The 12,181-nt window shown below is 44.7% G+C and overlaps 1 protein-coding gene across 2 annotated transcripts in view; it reads left to right on the plus strand.

The window, feature by feature from the left end:
* LOC115089190 (solute carrier family 23 member 1-like) overlaps window positions 1-12,181 on the plus strand; it is a 97,066-nt gene that overhangs the window by 37,155 nt on the left and 47,730 nt on the right. For both annotated transcript variants that reach the window (XM_029597234.1, XM_029597236.1), the window contains exon 2: window positions 9,634-9,798. In XM_029597234.1, coding sequence (XP_029453094.1) covers window positions 9,634-9,798 — 165 coding nt within the window. The remainder of the gene's footprint in view (window positions 1-9,633; window positions 9,799-12,181) is intronic.

Below are 12,181 nucleotides of genomic sequence, written 5' to 3' on the forward strand. Positions count from 1 at the left end.
TGGGGATTGGTCGCACTGTCGTTTGCTTTATCATTTTTGGTACCTCTCCAGAATTAAAAGATTGATTAATAGTATTAATTAGCATCATATCTGCAGATGTCAATAGCACTTTTATTATCCCAAATGAACAAGATCGAAATCATACCCCTTTATCTTAATCGTTGATCTTACCTCTTACAACCTTCTACCAGTTAAAGGGACGAGTGTCCCATTTCCACTCCTGTTCTTTCATAGTACCACCATCTATCAACTTAACATTTCCAATATTCTCCGTTTTCTCCTTAAAGTATCCTGCTAATTCTTTCATGTATCACACTTTCATGTATCACACTTTTATAATTTCATGTATCACACTTTTATAATTTTACTTATATAATCTAATCTGTTATTTGTATGCTCTGAATGTTCCTTATTTAATTATCTAATTACGCAAAAATTGTAAAGCCTGTTGCTCAGTTCTGTTATATGTAAACCGACGAGATGTTCCCAACGTTCGTCGGTATATAAAAGTTACTAAATAAATAAATAAATAAATAAATAATTCCTCACACATTGGAAAATCCTGTATATACTGTGAGGGTGTTATCAGTCTCCTCTTTATTGTGAACAGTTCCAATGGTTTATTAAAGGACTTACTTACTAATTCAGAATAATATTTCTTTTTCTGATCTAAAACCAAGTCCTTATAATTTTGCCATCACTATATCATAAGTTTGCTTGGTCACTTCTGTTTTGTTCTTTCGCCATTGCCTTTCTTTCTGATGTACTTTCCTGCGATGCTCTATTAAATGTTTAGTGAACCACGGTGCGTTCTTAGTACGAATCTTCCGACACACCTCAACTTTTGGAGCGGCTTCATCATAGATCTTTCCAACTGTGTCATTCCGCCAGTCCACCATCTTACCATTTAAATCATTTGAAAATTATTTTCTACGGTCTTCCCACAATTCACTAAACAGTTTCATATCCAATTTTTTTTCTTATAATTTTTAAAAATTCAGGTACAACGATATAATCTATAATGTGATCTGCACGATATGTAGGTGCATTTACTACCTGCTTATATCCCAATGCGGTTAGCACATCTTTAAAATTTATAACATTAGCAACTGTATCTTCATCATAATGAAGATTAAAATCTCCTAAAATAGTGAATTTCTCAAACTGCATACTCAACGAAGTTATGAGCTCCACAATCTCAACAAAACTCGACACTATGCATTGTGGAAGTATATAAAACAAAGAAAACACCCATTTGCCTACCTTTAATAATATCCCTTCACACCCTGCTACATTCTTAAATGGGGGTTTTTTTCAACTCTAATTCCTCTTTAAACAATACTAATACTCCACACACACACACACACACACACCCTCTTTTTCTCCTGAGAAATTCCTACATAATTAAAGCCACTCACACACAAATCTTTCAACAATATTATATCACTCTCTTTATGCCATGACTGAGTTATAAATAACGTAAATGTCTATCTCAGTAATCTCCACAATCTTCCTTCTAATTGATCATGTATTAATATATGCAAGTTTCAATTTAAATTCACCCCTTTCTCCTCCAGTAATCTGGTTAATATTAGCTAGACATCTATCACGAATTCTAAATGCATCCACCATCCCATCCTCTCTGTACAAGAAATATTTCCTAAGATTACTTCTGAATCTGCCTCCTTTCACCCTCATCTCTACAGCCTCCTTTCCTTTGAAAGAAGCTCACCTCCTGTGCATGGAAACCTTGGAGATATTTGAATGTCTCTATCATATCTCCTCTATCTCCCTTTTCCTCCAGGGTGTACTGTTGCGTCCGTTGGTCCTCAATGGCTTCACCCCGTTTGCCTCACCTTATTCACAGCTCCTCCCACTTACCTGGGAAAGATGGCTACCGCAGTGTTGACAAGCCGACCTCTCTCCCCAGAACGGCTATGGTGCAGCCTCCCGCCATTGCTCCTCCCAGGTACCTACTAGGGTGCACGCGCGCGCACAACCCACGTCTTTGTTCCACCCTTGGCGCGAACCTCGAGAGCGTTCCCTCATGCTGACATCACGCCATCCGGGTATATTACCTTCATTCATTTGCTAGCTCCCCGAGTTAGCAAGGCCTCAAATCCGTTCCTGTCTATGCTACTCTGCCGCTTCCGTGCTGCCGCAGGAAGCTCTCTCTGCCCTTCGGGGTAATCGCTAACCTGGGTACCTGCTCCTCGGGGGCCCTCTGCTTTATTTCATGTGCCTTACAGGGAACAGGTACTCGCTCCTCGAGGGCCTGCTCTCCCTGCCTCGGTGCCTGTACCTTCTACAACATACCTGGTGGAATCGCATTCCAACAACTACATCTAGTGAGTACTCTAACTCTCAGTCTTCTCATCCACAGTATCTCCTCGCTGGGAGACCTGCTGCGGAACCTCCTGACGTCATCTAGGAGAGAAGGGCTCCCTCTGTCGAGGTCCTTGAGACTGCAACCACAGACTACCTCACTACTGCCACCTCTGGTGGAGATCTTCAAGCTGTGTAATAAAGAACTATCCTGTGTTTTGTGTGTACGAGTCTAGCCCAGTGCTGTGGCTCCTCACGGGGCTCCTCCCCATGGGTGTGGTCATCTCCACAGCACCCAAGGATCCACAAAACACACGTTATCATAACATGTACATGTTTAGATCTTTACGTTTGTCCCTATATGCTTTAGAATGAAGACCAATGCCCATTTTAGTAGCCCCCTCTGACCCGACTCCATCCTGTTTATATCCTCTGGAAGGTGCGGTCTCCAGAACTGTACTCAGTATTCCCAGTGAGGTCTCACCAGGGACCTGTACAGGGGCAATATCACCTCCCTCTTTCTGCTGACCATTCCTCTCCCGGTGCAGCCAAGCAGCTTTCTGGCTTTTACCGTCGTGTTTATCCACCTGTTTGGCCACCTTAAGATCATCAGCTACAATCACCCCCAGATCCTGTTTTTCTTTCACACTTCAGAAAAGGATTTCATCCTCAAAACTGTAACTCTCCCTTGGGTTTTTGCAGCCGAGATACATTACTTTGCATATTTTAGTATTAAATCTTAGCTGCTAGACCCTAGATCATTCTTTGAGCTTCACCAGATCCCTTCTCATGTTTTCCACACCTTCCTGGATGTCCACTCTGCTGCAGATTTTGGTATCATTGAGAAACCTTACCCGATAATCCTTCTGCCGTGTCACTCACAAAAATGTTGAAAAGAACCAATCCAATCCCTGTGGGACACTGCTAGTAATGTCCCTCTCCTCAGAGTGAGCTGTATTTACCTCTACTCTTTGTTGCCTCCTAGTAGCACTAAGCCTTTGATAAACTTTTTGATGATTTTTGTCTGACAATCCATGATCCATCTTAGTTTCTTCCTATACACTTGTGTTAGTCTATTTTGGATTAATAATAATGAAGGTCAACAGACAAGTTGTCGGTGAGACTTTTTCATTGGACTAACTGAATGCATTTGTGCCTTCTTCAGATCAGTGCAACTAGTTGGTGATCTTTATTCCTGTGTACTGGACCTTAGGGCAGAGAGTAGTAGTGGGAAGTCATACTTCATTGCAAATGAAAACCTTTTGATAAGATGAAGGCGCATTTCAGGGAGGACAGAGAAACGTTTTTGTTCAGAAGAGGAGAACCTGTGGGCGATTTCACCAGAGGCTGAAGCACTTGGCTCATGGAAGAGCAGGAAAGGAGAATGCAACCTAGAATGAGATGGCTCTGGGAGGAACCCCAGAGGTGCAGCTATTAAACTGGAACTAAGGGCAGTAGCTGGTGGCATAAAGCTTGCTTTCTTGTCCCAGAAAAGAATTTTGTTTGCAGTTATGAGGAAGTAAATGTAAACCTGACTTCTGACCCCCTAGCTATGCAGAGCACTTGGCATCATACTGAGGCACACATTATCTAGGATTTTAGCTACACTGCAAATATTGACCAACTGAAAAGGCCAGAGATTAATATAAAGTCATTTTATTAAAATGTGGCTCTTGTGATTCCCTGCCTGTTATTATTATTATTTTTTTTTTTTAAAGAATCTTCCTTCACTTATTCAACTCCTCCACATGAAATGGATTATGAAGCTCACACCACATCTCCTGAACTGCTAACGCCCCCTCCCAAAGAGTCAGCCCCAGAAGGACTCAGCATTTCACTGCACTGACTTACTGCTTCCTGTTCTTCCTTCCACACCTCTGAGGAAACCCAAAAAGCCTGATGCAATAAGGCGTTTGTCCCTATTCGGGCCCGTAGGATATCGAATAATTTAGCACGGTCTGTGCAGAAGCAAACAGAAGAAACCCTGCCCAGGAAAGGTGACACTGCAGACAGGGACTCACACTAGTGCGACAGGAAAAGTCTAGCAAACTCCAGGAGGAAACGTTGAAAAGTGCTGGCCATGTGCTTAAGGAAAATCAAAGTAATAACATTAATACCTTAATTGTTAAAGACAAAAGCCTTACATTCTGTCATGTGTATTTGTCCAGGTCTTTGACTCGATTAGAACATCAAAAACAAACCCAAACTTTGCACATTAGCCTTGGCTGTAACATCCAGGAGCCTCATTTGTACCACTACGTAGGGATGTGCAGAAGGAAAAAATTTGTGTTGATTCTTAATTAGGGATGTGAATCGTTTTTTGACGATTTAAAATATCGTCCGATATTTTTTAAATCGTCATTAATCGTTAAAGATTGCAATACAATAGAAATTCCACCGATTTATTGTGAAAAAATCGTTAATCGGGTTAGTGCACACTAACGGGAGTTAGGACACAACCTAAAAACCCACCCGACCCTTTAAAACCGCTCCCTTAGCCTCCACCACCCTCCCGACCCCCCCAAAAACGTTTTAAAATTACCGGCCATCCAGTGAACGGCCGGCGCCATCTTTAAAAATGGCGCCGGCTGTCCAGTGCTCCTACCATGTGACAGGGGCCGGCCAATGGCACGGTTACCCTATCACATGGTAAGGGCAAAGGGCCATCGGCGCCATTTTTATTAGTGGCAGCCAATGGCCCGAGAGCGGGAGATCGCTCCCGGGACCCCCGCTGGACCACCAGGTAATTTTAAAACGTTTTTTGGGGGGGGGTCGGGATGGTAGTGGAGGCTAAGGGAGCGGTTTTAAAGGGTCGGGGTGGGTTTTTTGTTTATCGGATCGGGCGCAGCCAATTAAAAAAGAAAACGATCGGGCCGGACGAAAGAAAATGCACGATTTGAATCGGAACCCGAACCGAACCAATTCCGGTTCCGATTCACATCTCTAATTCTTATACTTTTCGAAAGGACCCAAATTCATTACATTCGTTTTCTGGTAAAAAAAAAATCCCAATTCGTTTGATTTGTTTGATTTGTTTTCCATTGAAGTCAATGGGGGAAGTATTTGCAGCCTATTTTTGGCTGCAGAATTGGGGTTTTCTTATCAATTCTGATGAATCATCTGGGGAGCAATCATCAGAACGAGAAAAGAGCTCCAAGGTACTTAGACTGTGGCAAAGTGACACCAAAGTGGCACGAATAGCCTAAGGGACTTTAAAGGGGCAAAGGGGTACCAGGAGTGGCAAGAGGGCTTTAACAGAGGTGCCAAGCAGCAGCGAGAGTGTCAAAAACACACCACAGCTTCAAAAGAGAGCACCGATATCAGATATACGTTGCGGAATGCGCATTCATTCAAAACAGATGCACATCCCTACCACTACACCTTGGGGTCTCTGCCTCATGCCAAGACCTCAGGCACTGATGTTTAACACTTGGTGGAAGGAACTGCATGTGCTCCTCCTATCACACGCAGGGCGTGCTGGCATCCTCTCCTGCTTCCTGCTAAGCGATGGCCTAGTTACATTTGGATCGAGGCCAGAGAGTAATGTGATGTGTGGAAGCTCTGGTCTTGCAAGCTCTCCTCAGAGAGACGGGGGCTGTCCTCTGCCTGATCCATGGAACGGGAGCAGCTTGGAAACCCGGCAGAACTGCTCACTCCTGGGGCCCACAGGCTGGGATGCTCAGAAGCAAACTACTCACAGCCCCTGGCTGAGACAGCTCCGAGGCATTTCAAAGCCCCACAGCCAGATGACCTTTCAGGGTATCCCTGATGAATATGGATGAGGTATATCTGCATGCACTGCCTCCACTATATGTAAATACGTCTCATGCATATTCATAAGGGATATTCCCAAAACCCGACTGACTGGGGGAGAGGCGTGAACAACCGAAGAACTGGTCTGAGCACCAGCCTAACAAGCCTTCAAGCTTGCAAAAGGAACTTTAGGATTTGTCCCCTTTTTCCTCAGTTTATGAGACAGTTGTAGGGAAAGCAAGTATAATTTTTTATAACATTTTAGAAGGGAAAAATAGGGAAAACAAGTGTGCTGGCAGTTCTCATCTGCACTCATCGGCAGAGCAATTTTAGGCAGAAGAGAAAGTGCCTGAAGCCATCCCAAGCTGTCTCCCATCCTGTGACTCCCTGCCCTGAGGAGCCACCTAATATAAAATGGAAATCTGTGGAGGAGTAGCCTGGTGGTTAGAGCAGTGGCTGCAAACCACAGAAACCAGCGTTCAAATCCCTCTGCTGCTCTTTGTGACAGTGGGCGAACCCGTCACCCTCCATTGTCTCAGGTACTGGAGCCCTGTGGGGACAGAGAAATACTTGCATGTAATCCACTTTGAAGTGCTTGAGAATAAGAATAAATCCTGTCAGGGTGATCCTCCCCTCCCTTTTGCCAGTGGGAGAGGTTCCCTGCCTCTACGATGGTAAACTGGCCCTACTTGGCAGCTCTGCTGGGGAATAATTAGGCATCGCTGCCAGGCAGGGAGATACCAGCTTGACACCATCCGTTTGTCTTCAGACCGCTCCCTGGGAGAATTCTCTACATTTCATTTTTGCTTTGCTGTTTCCTTGTTTGCTCTGTGGCATTGTCTTTCTTGCTGGGCCACCTCGGCTCTGCCAGCTCTCTTAGCTTTGCTATGACCTCACTGATTTTCTATGGACAAGGCTGGCACCATTGGGAAAGGTCTAAAAATGCCAGATTCATAAAGGTTTTTCTACTGCACCGTGGCCCTGGATGCAACAAGGCGCAACCGGCTATTTGTATGTTAACCCACAGTCCTGCGCACGTTTGTGTGTGTAACTGTACTCCTGATTCAGAAAAAAACTGTACACACCAATTAGCACTGCTCCATGCAAATCCCATGATAATTCCGCAAAGCTGAGAGGAAGGTAAGCTTGACTCGTGATTTCTTAATGCTGGAACATAACAACATAGGAACATAAGACATGCCCTACTAGGTCAGACCAAGGGTCCATCAAGCCCAGCATCCTGTTTCCAACAGTGGCCAATCCAGGCCACAAGAACCTGGCAGGATCCCAAACATTAGATAAGTCACAAGCTACTATTGCTTATTAATTACCGTCAGCAGTTTAACTCCTGCTCAGAGGCGGAGTGAAGTTTCTGTGGTGAGAGTTATTCTAAGGGGCTGAACTTGGAGTTCCTGGTGCCAGGATCTTGTTCTCTGGATTTGTGTGCACAGTTTATAAAATACCACATAATTCTGTCCCGAAAGTATGCGTCTCTGTTTCAGTAACGTGTATATTTGCAAAGCAGGGGCATGCATCCTTTCTATATCTATTTTGCGTCATTACATGTATATATTTTACGTGTGCAATAACTGTAACGCGCACAGGTATTTTATAAGGAATGTGCAGATTCCACTTATGAAAATACTTATTTGTGCATGTACTTGGTACCACCAGTTTGCCAACACCTCTGCCAGTTCACCAAGACCCTCCAGCACTGCACTCTGACTCCCTACCACTTACCAGGTAATCACAAAGGAAAATAAAAGTAAAGACCATCAAAATATAATTTGCTCACATTCAAAAAAGGGGACAATGACATTGTAATGAATCAATAAAATCTTCAAACAAAAATTTGTATAACATTTTTTTGCTGTAAGGACGAATTAAAAAAAAAAAATTTAAAGAAAAAATCGTGAGAAAAACTGGTGCTCTTAGACTTTATCATATTGGAATCATTATCTGGATGTTTGTATAAACATAACACACCTTTAAACACACTCAGAATAACAAAAAATGCTGTTTTTATATATAAATATTGTACTGTTATAGAGCTTTAGATTAAAAACTCCAGCCTATACCTCTAGATCTTTAAATGCAAACACTACCCCAGCAAGGGGCCTATGCTTCACGATGAATGCTGATATGCTCACAAAAGATAATTTTATACATGAGAAAGCCTCCACTCTCCCTCTCTTCTGTTTACAATAACGGTGCAATACAGGCTCCTCGCAAATGTGCACCACCAACACCTACAACATCAACTCCAAAGAATTACTATAGGTTTTTACCCAATGACCTCTAATAAAAATGTATATTAAAAATGATATTTTGGCCCATAGTACATGAATCACACCGATGTCCCATCACTTTAAATTATTTCACTAGTGTGATCACTGCAGGCCTGAATCCAAGATGCCCTTCCAGTTTCACCGCACGTCAACCAAGGCATGCCCGTGCTATCATTTAAATATGAGGTCCTCAGCAGCTCATGATCAAGACCGTCACAAGAAAAATACTTGGACTTTTAAGTAAGCGTACGGTTGCATTTATAAAAATGCACTCCAATCAGTGTCCTGATTTAACCCATTAGGGCTCCAAATGTTCCAAGGTAATGATTCTGCTATGATAAAAGTGTTTGAACACACCGAGTTTTTCGTTCAGTTTTGTTTTTAAATTCATTCCTATAGCAAAAAAAAAAAAAGGTTATACAAATTCTTGTTTGCAGATTTGATCGATTCATTAAAATGTCATTGCCCCCACCACTTAACCCAGACCTCTCACCCAAAAACTTCAAACAGGCCTCCGCACTGCCCACAATGTCTGCATCCTATACTCCCTCGTCCGCGGACCTGATTATTTTTGCTCGGCTGGGAGAGACTCGGGGCTGACGAGCTGTTTCCCCTTTTTGGTAGGGAGTCTGTCTCACGTCGTTCCTTACTCGTTCAATTGCCGTCTTGCAGTCACTGCTTGCTTTTAAGGTTATGTGTGCGGTTCTGTAAAAATCGCCTAGCGCTCCAACGAGGGTGATTCATACTTTTTAATAAAGAGACAGGTAAAGCCTGATTTCACTGCGGCGACCCAATCAGCAGCAGGTGCAAACGTGCGCGGAGAGGTTCGGCAATTTATGCGCAGATACTGCTGGCATGAGAGCAGCTTGTGCGAGCACTTCCTAGCCCCGTGCTGGAATGCCGCCCCTTTTTCCCCGTTAATGTTTGCGCGCAACTCCGCAAGGGTGATAGTGCTCGCAATGTTTCTAAAATAACGTGTACGAGTGTGCACGCTACTTACACGTGCACATGGAAACCTTTTGAAAATGCACCCCTGGAAATGTCTTTATTTAAAGCATTTTTATACCGCCTGTCAAAATGTCCAAGTGGTTTACAGGTGAGCATCCATAATTTATAGGGTAAAATGCTCTCGGCTGCTCTTCCAGGTTGCTGAAGGGCCCTTGACCTTTGGACCTTGTGTAGAAGACATGTTGAAATTCCTTAATGCTCATCCTTTGGCGGGTAGGGTCTTCCTTGCCAGTTGACGTTCCTCTCCTTGCCTCTCCAGATAGAGGATGCAAACCACTACTGCACGGTCCCCGAATTCAACACTGACAGCACCAGGGGGCAAGACGCAAAGGAGGCATCACCGAAGGGTCGTGACCGGAGCAGGCTGGCTTACAACGTGATTGAGATCCCTCCCTGGTACATGTGCATCCTTCTCGGCGCTCAGGTGAGTTGGGCGAAAGTTGAGGAGAGGGGGAGGGCGGCACACAGCAGTGGGTACAAAATACGGGCAAGCCGTCCTGGCACTGGGATGGTACCCAGGCACAGCTCAAGGACAGGTGCCCGAGCAAGGAGACGGCAAGACGGTAAGTACTTTGGTGTTTAGATGAAGGGGAAAGGCATTGAAGCCGTGCTGGAGATGGCCTGACTTGCCATGTGATGTGTGCTGAAGTGGAGGGGTCAAGAACACAGGAGATGCCACAAGATTAGGTTTTGTAGACACTGGAGAGGTTTCGTTAACTTTTAGATTTCTGTTTGTCTTTGGGGACTGGACAGGTTAGGAGAGCCAATGGCAGCAGATAAGAATGGAGGTACAGTTAAATGTGGATTACCAGAGCGTTTTTGTTGAGTTAAGGGGGTTGAAGAACTGCAAACACAGACATTAAGAGGGTAATTGTGTAACATCGTGCGTAACTTTGCCAGCAAATAAGTGCATAAGTGACATCAAATTTCAAAGCAGACTTAGGTGCCTATGTTCACTTTAAAGATTATCCCAGAAAAACTATGCACCCCTAATTACATTTACTGTTTGGTGCGCATAGTTTTGCAGAGAGAATTTATGCACTAAAAGGTGAATTTTAAAAGCCCGGCGTGTGCATTAATTAGTGGAGGTGCGAAGAAGTTGCCTTGCGTATTATAAAAAGCACCCAGAGACGCGCAGAAACGGCAGAGCGCGCACGTTTCCAGCGTTACCCAAAAGGGGTGTGGCACGATCCGGGCAGGACTTGGACATTTCGGAGCCTGGCCGAGAGATGCCGGACCCCGGCACGCGCCGAGGTCCCCTGCCGCATATTTATTTATTTATTATTTTAAGTTTTTCTATACCGGCATTCGCGATAAATATCGCATCATGTCGGTTCACAATTAACAAGTGGATAGGAACAAAATCAAAAAATAACATTTAGTAATAAATAATAATAATAATAATAGTAGTAAAAAACATAGATCAAGAGAAGGCTAAGGAATGCAGTTACAATAAAACAAGGGAATAAAATAACTTGGATCTGAGAAAAGAAGCAGGGGTTTAAATTAAAAGAATATATATGCCAGTCAATGTGCTTATAGCATTGATGAATTGCCCTTATGAGGTAGGGATGTTAATTACCATGATTAAGGCAAAGTCTGGGCGACTGGTTGATAATGTAATAAGTTCAGTTTAGTTCAGGAAAAGCTTTCATGGAAACGCATAACTTTCCTCCCACTCCGGATGGCGTGTAAGTTATAAAATAAAAGGATCGAGCCATTTCTGAGGGGGTTTAAAGGGTCTGGGGTGACTGGGGGGAGTGCAGGCTATCAAACCAGGGGGGAGTATGGAGGACTTAGCTGTAAACTGGGCGAACTGGTGGTCCAACTGTTAAACTGGGAATGGCGTGGGCACACTCGCCTTTTAAAATCCCCTGATTTAAGCGGTAGAAGCGGGATTTTCATGCCCATCCACGCGCCCACTTAAAATTAGGTGCACATGTGCGCAGGGCCAGCCGATTTTGTAACATGTGCTCTATACGTGCGTAAGTTATAAAATAGCTGGGGCCCTGATTTTCAAAAGCATTTACATGCACTTTACCCATGTAAGTGGGCTTTTGAAAATTGCTACAATATATGCCATCGAATTGTCCAACGGATTTACTCGCGTTAAGTCCACTTTACGCAAGTAAATGACTTTTGAAAATTGCTACAATGGCAGCTGCATTTACACGTGTAAATCCTTTTGAAAATTACACCCTAAGGAGGTGATTTTCATAAGGAATTTACGCGTGTAAAAGTTACATGTATCCTAGCAATTTTCAAAAGCCCATTTTAAGGGGTAGATTTTCAAAAAACGCGAATAGGCGTACTTTTGCTGGCGCTTCAGGCGCCAGCAAAAGTACGCTGGATTTTAGTAGATACGCGCGGAGCCGCGCGTATCCACTAAAATCCTGGATCGGCGCGCGCAAGGCTATCGATTCCATATAGCCGGCGCACGCCGAGCCGCACAGCCTACCCCCGTTCCCTCCGAGGCCGCTCCGAAATCGGAGCGGCCTCGGAGGGAACTTCCTTTTGCCCTCCCCTCACCTTCCCCTCCCTTCCCCTACCTAACCCACCCCCCCGGCCCTGTCTAAGCCCCCCCCTTACCTTTGTCGGGGGATTTACGCCTCCCTCTGGGAGGCGCACCAGCGGGCCTCTTGCGCACCGGGACGCGACCTGGGGGCGGGTACAGAGGGCGCGGCCACGCCCCCAGACCGCCCCGGGCCATAGCCACGCCCCCGTACCCGCCCCCAAAACGCTGCCGACACGCCCCGAAAACGCCGCTGCGCTTGGTCCCGCCCCCGACATGCCCCCGACTCGCCCCC

This window comes from Rhinatrema bivittatum, chromosome 4 (assembly GCF_901001135.1).
Source record: "Rhinatrema bivittatum chromosome 4, aRhiBiv1.1, whole genome shotgun sequence".
NCBI classification, from domain to species: domain Eukaryota; kingdom Metazoa; phylum Chordata; class Amphibia; order Gymnophiona; family Rhinatrematidae; genus Rhinatrema; species Rhinatrema bivittatum.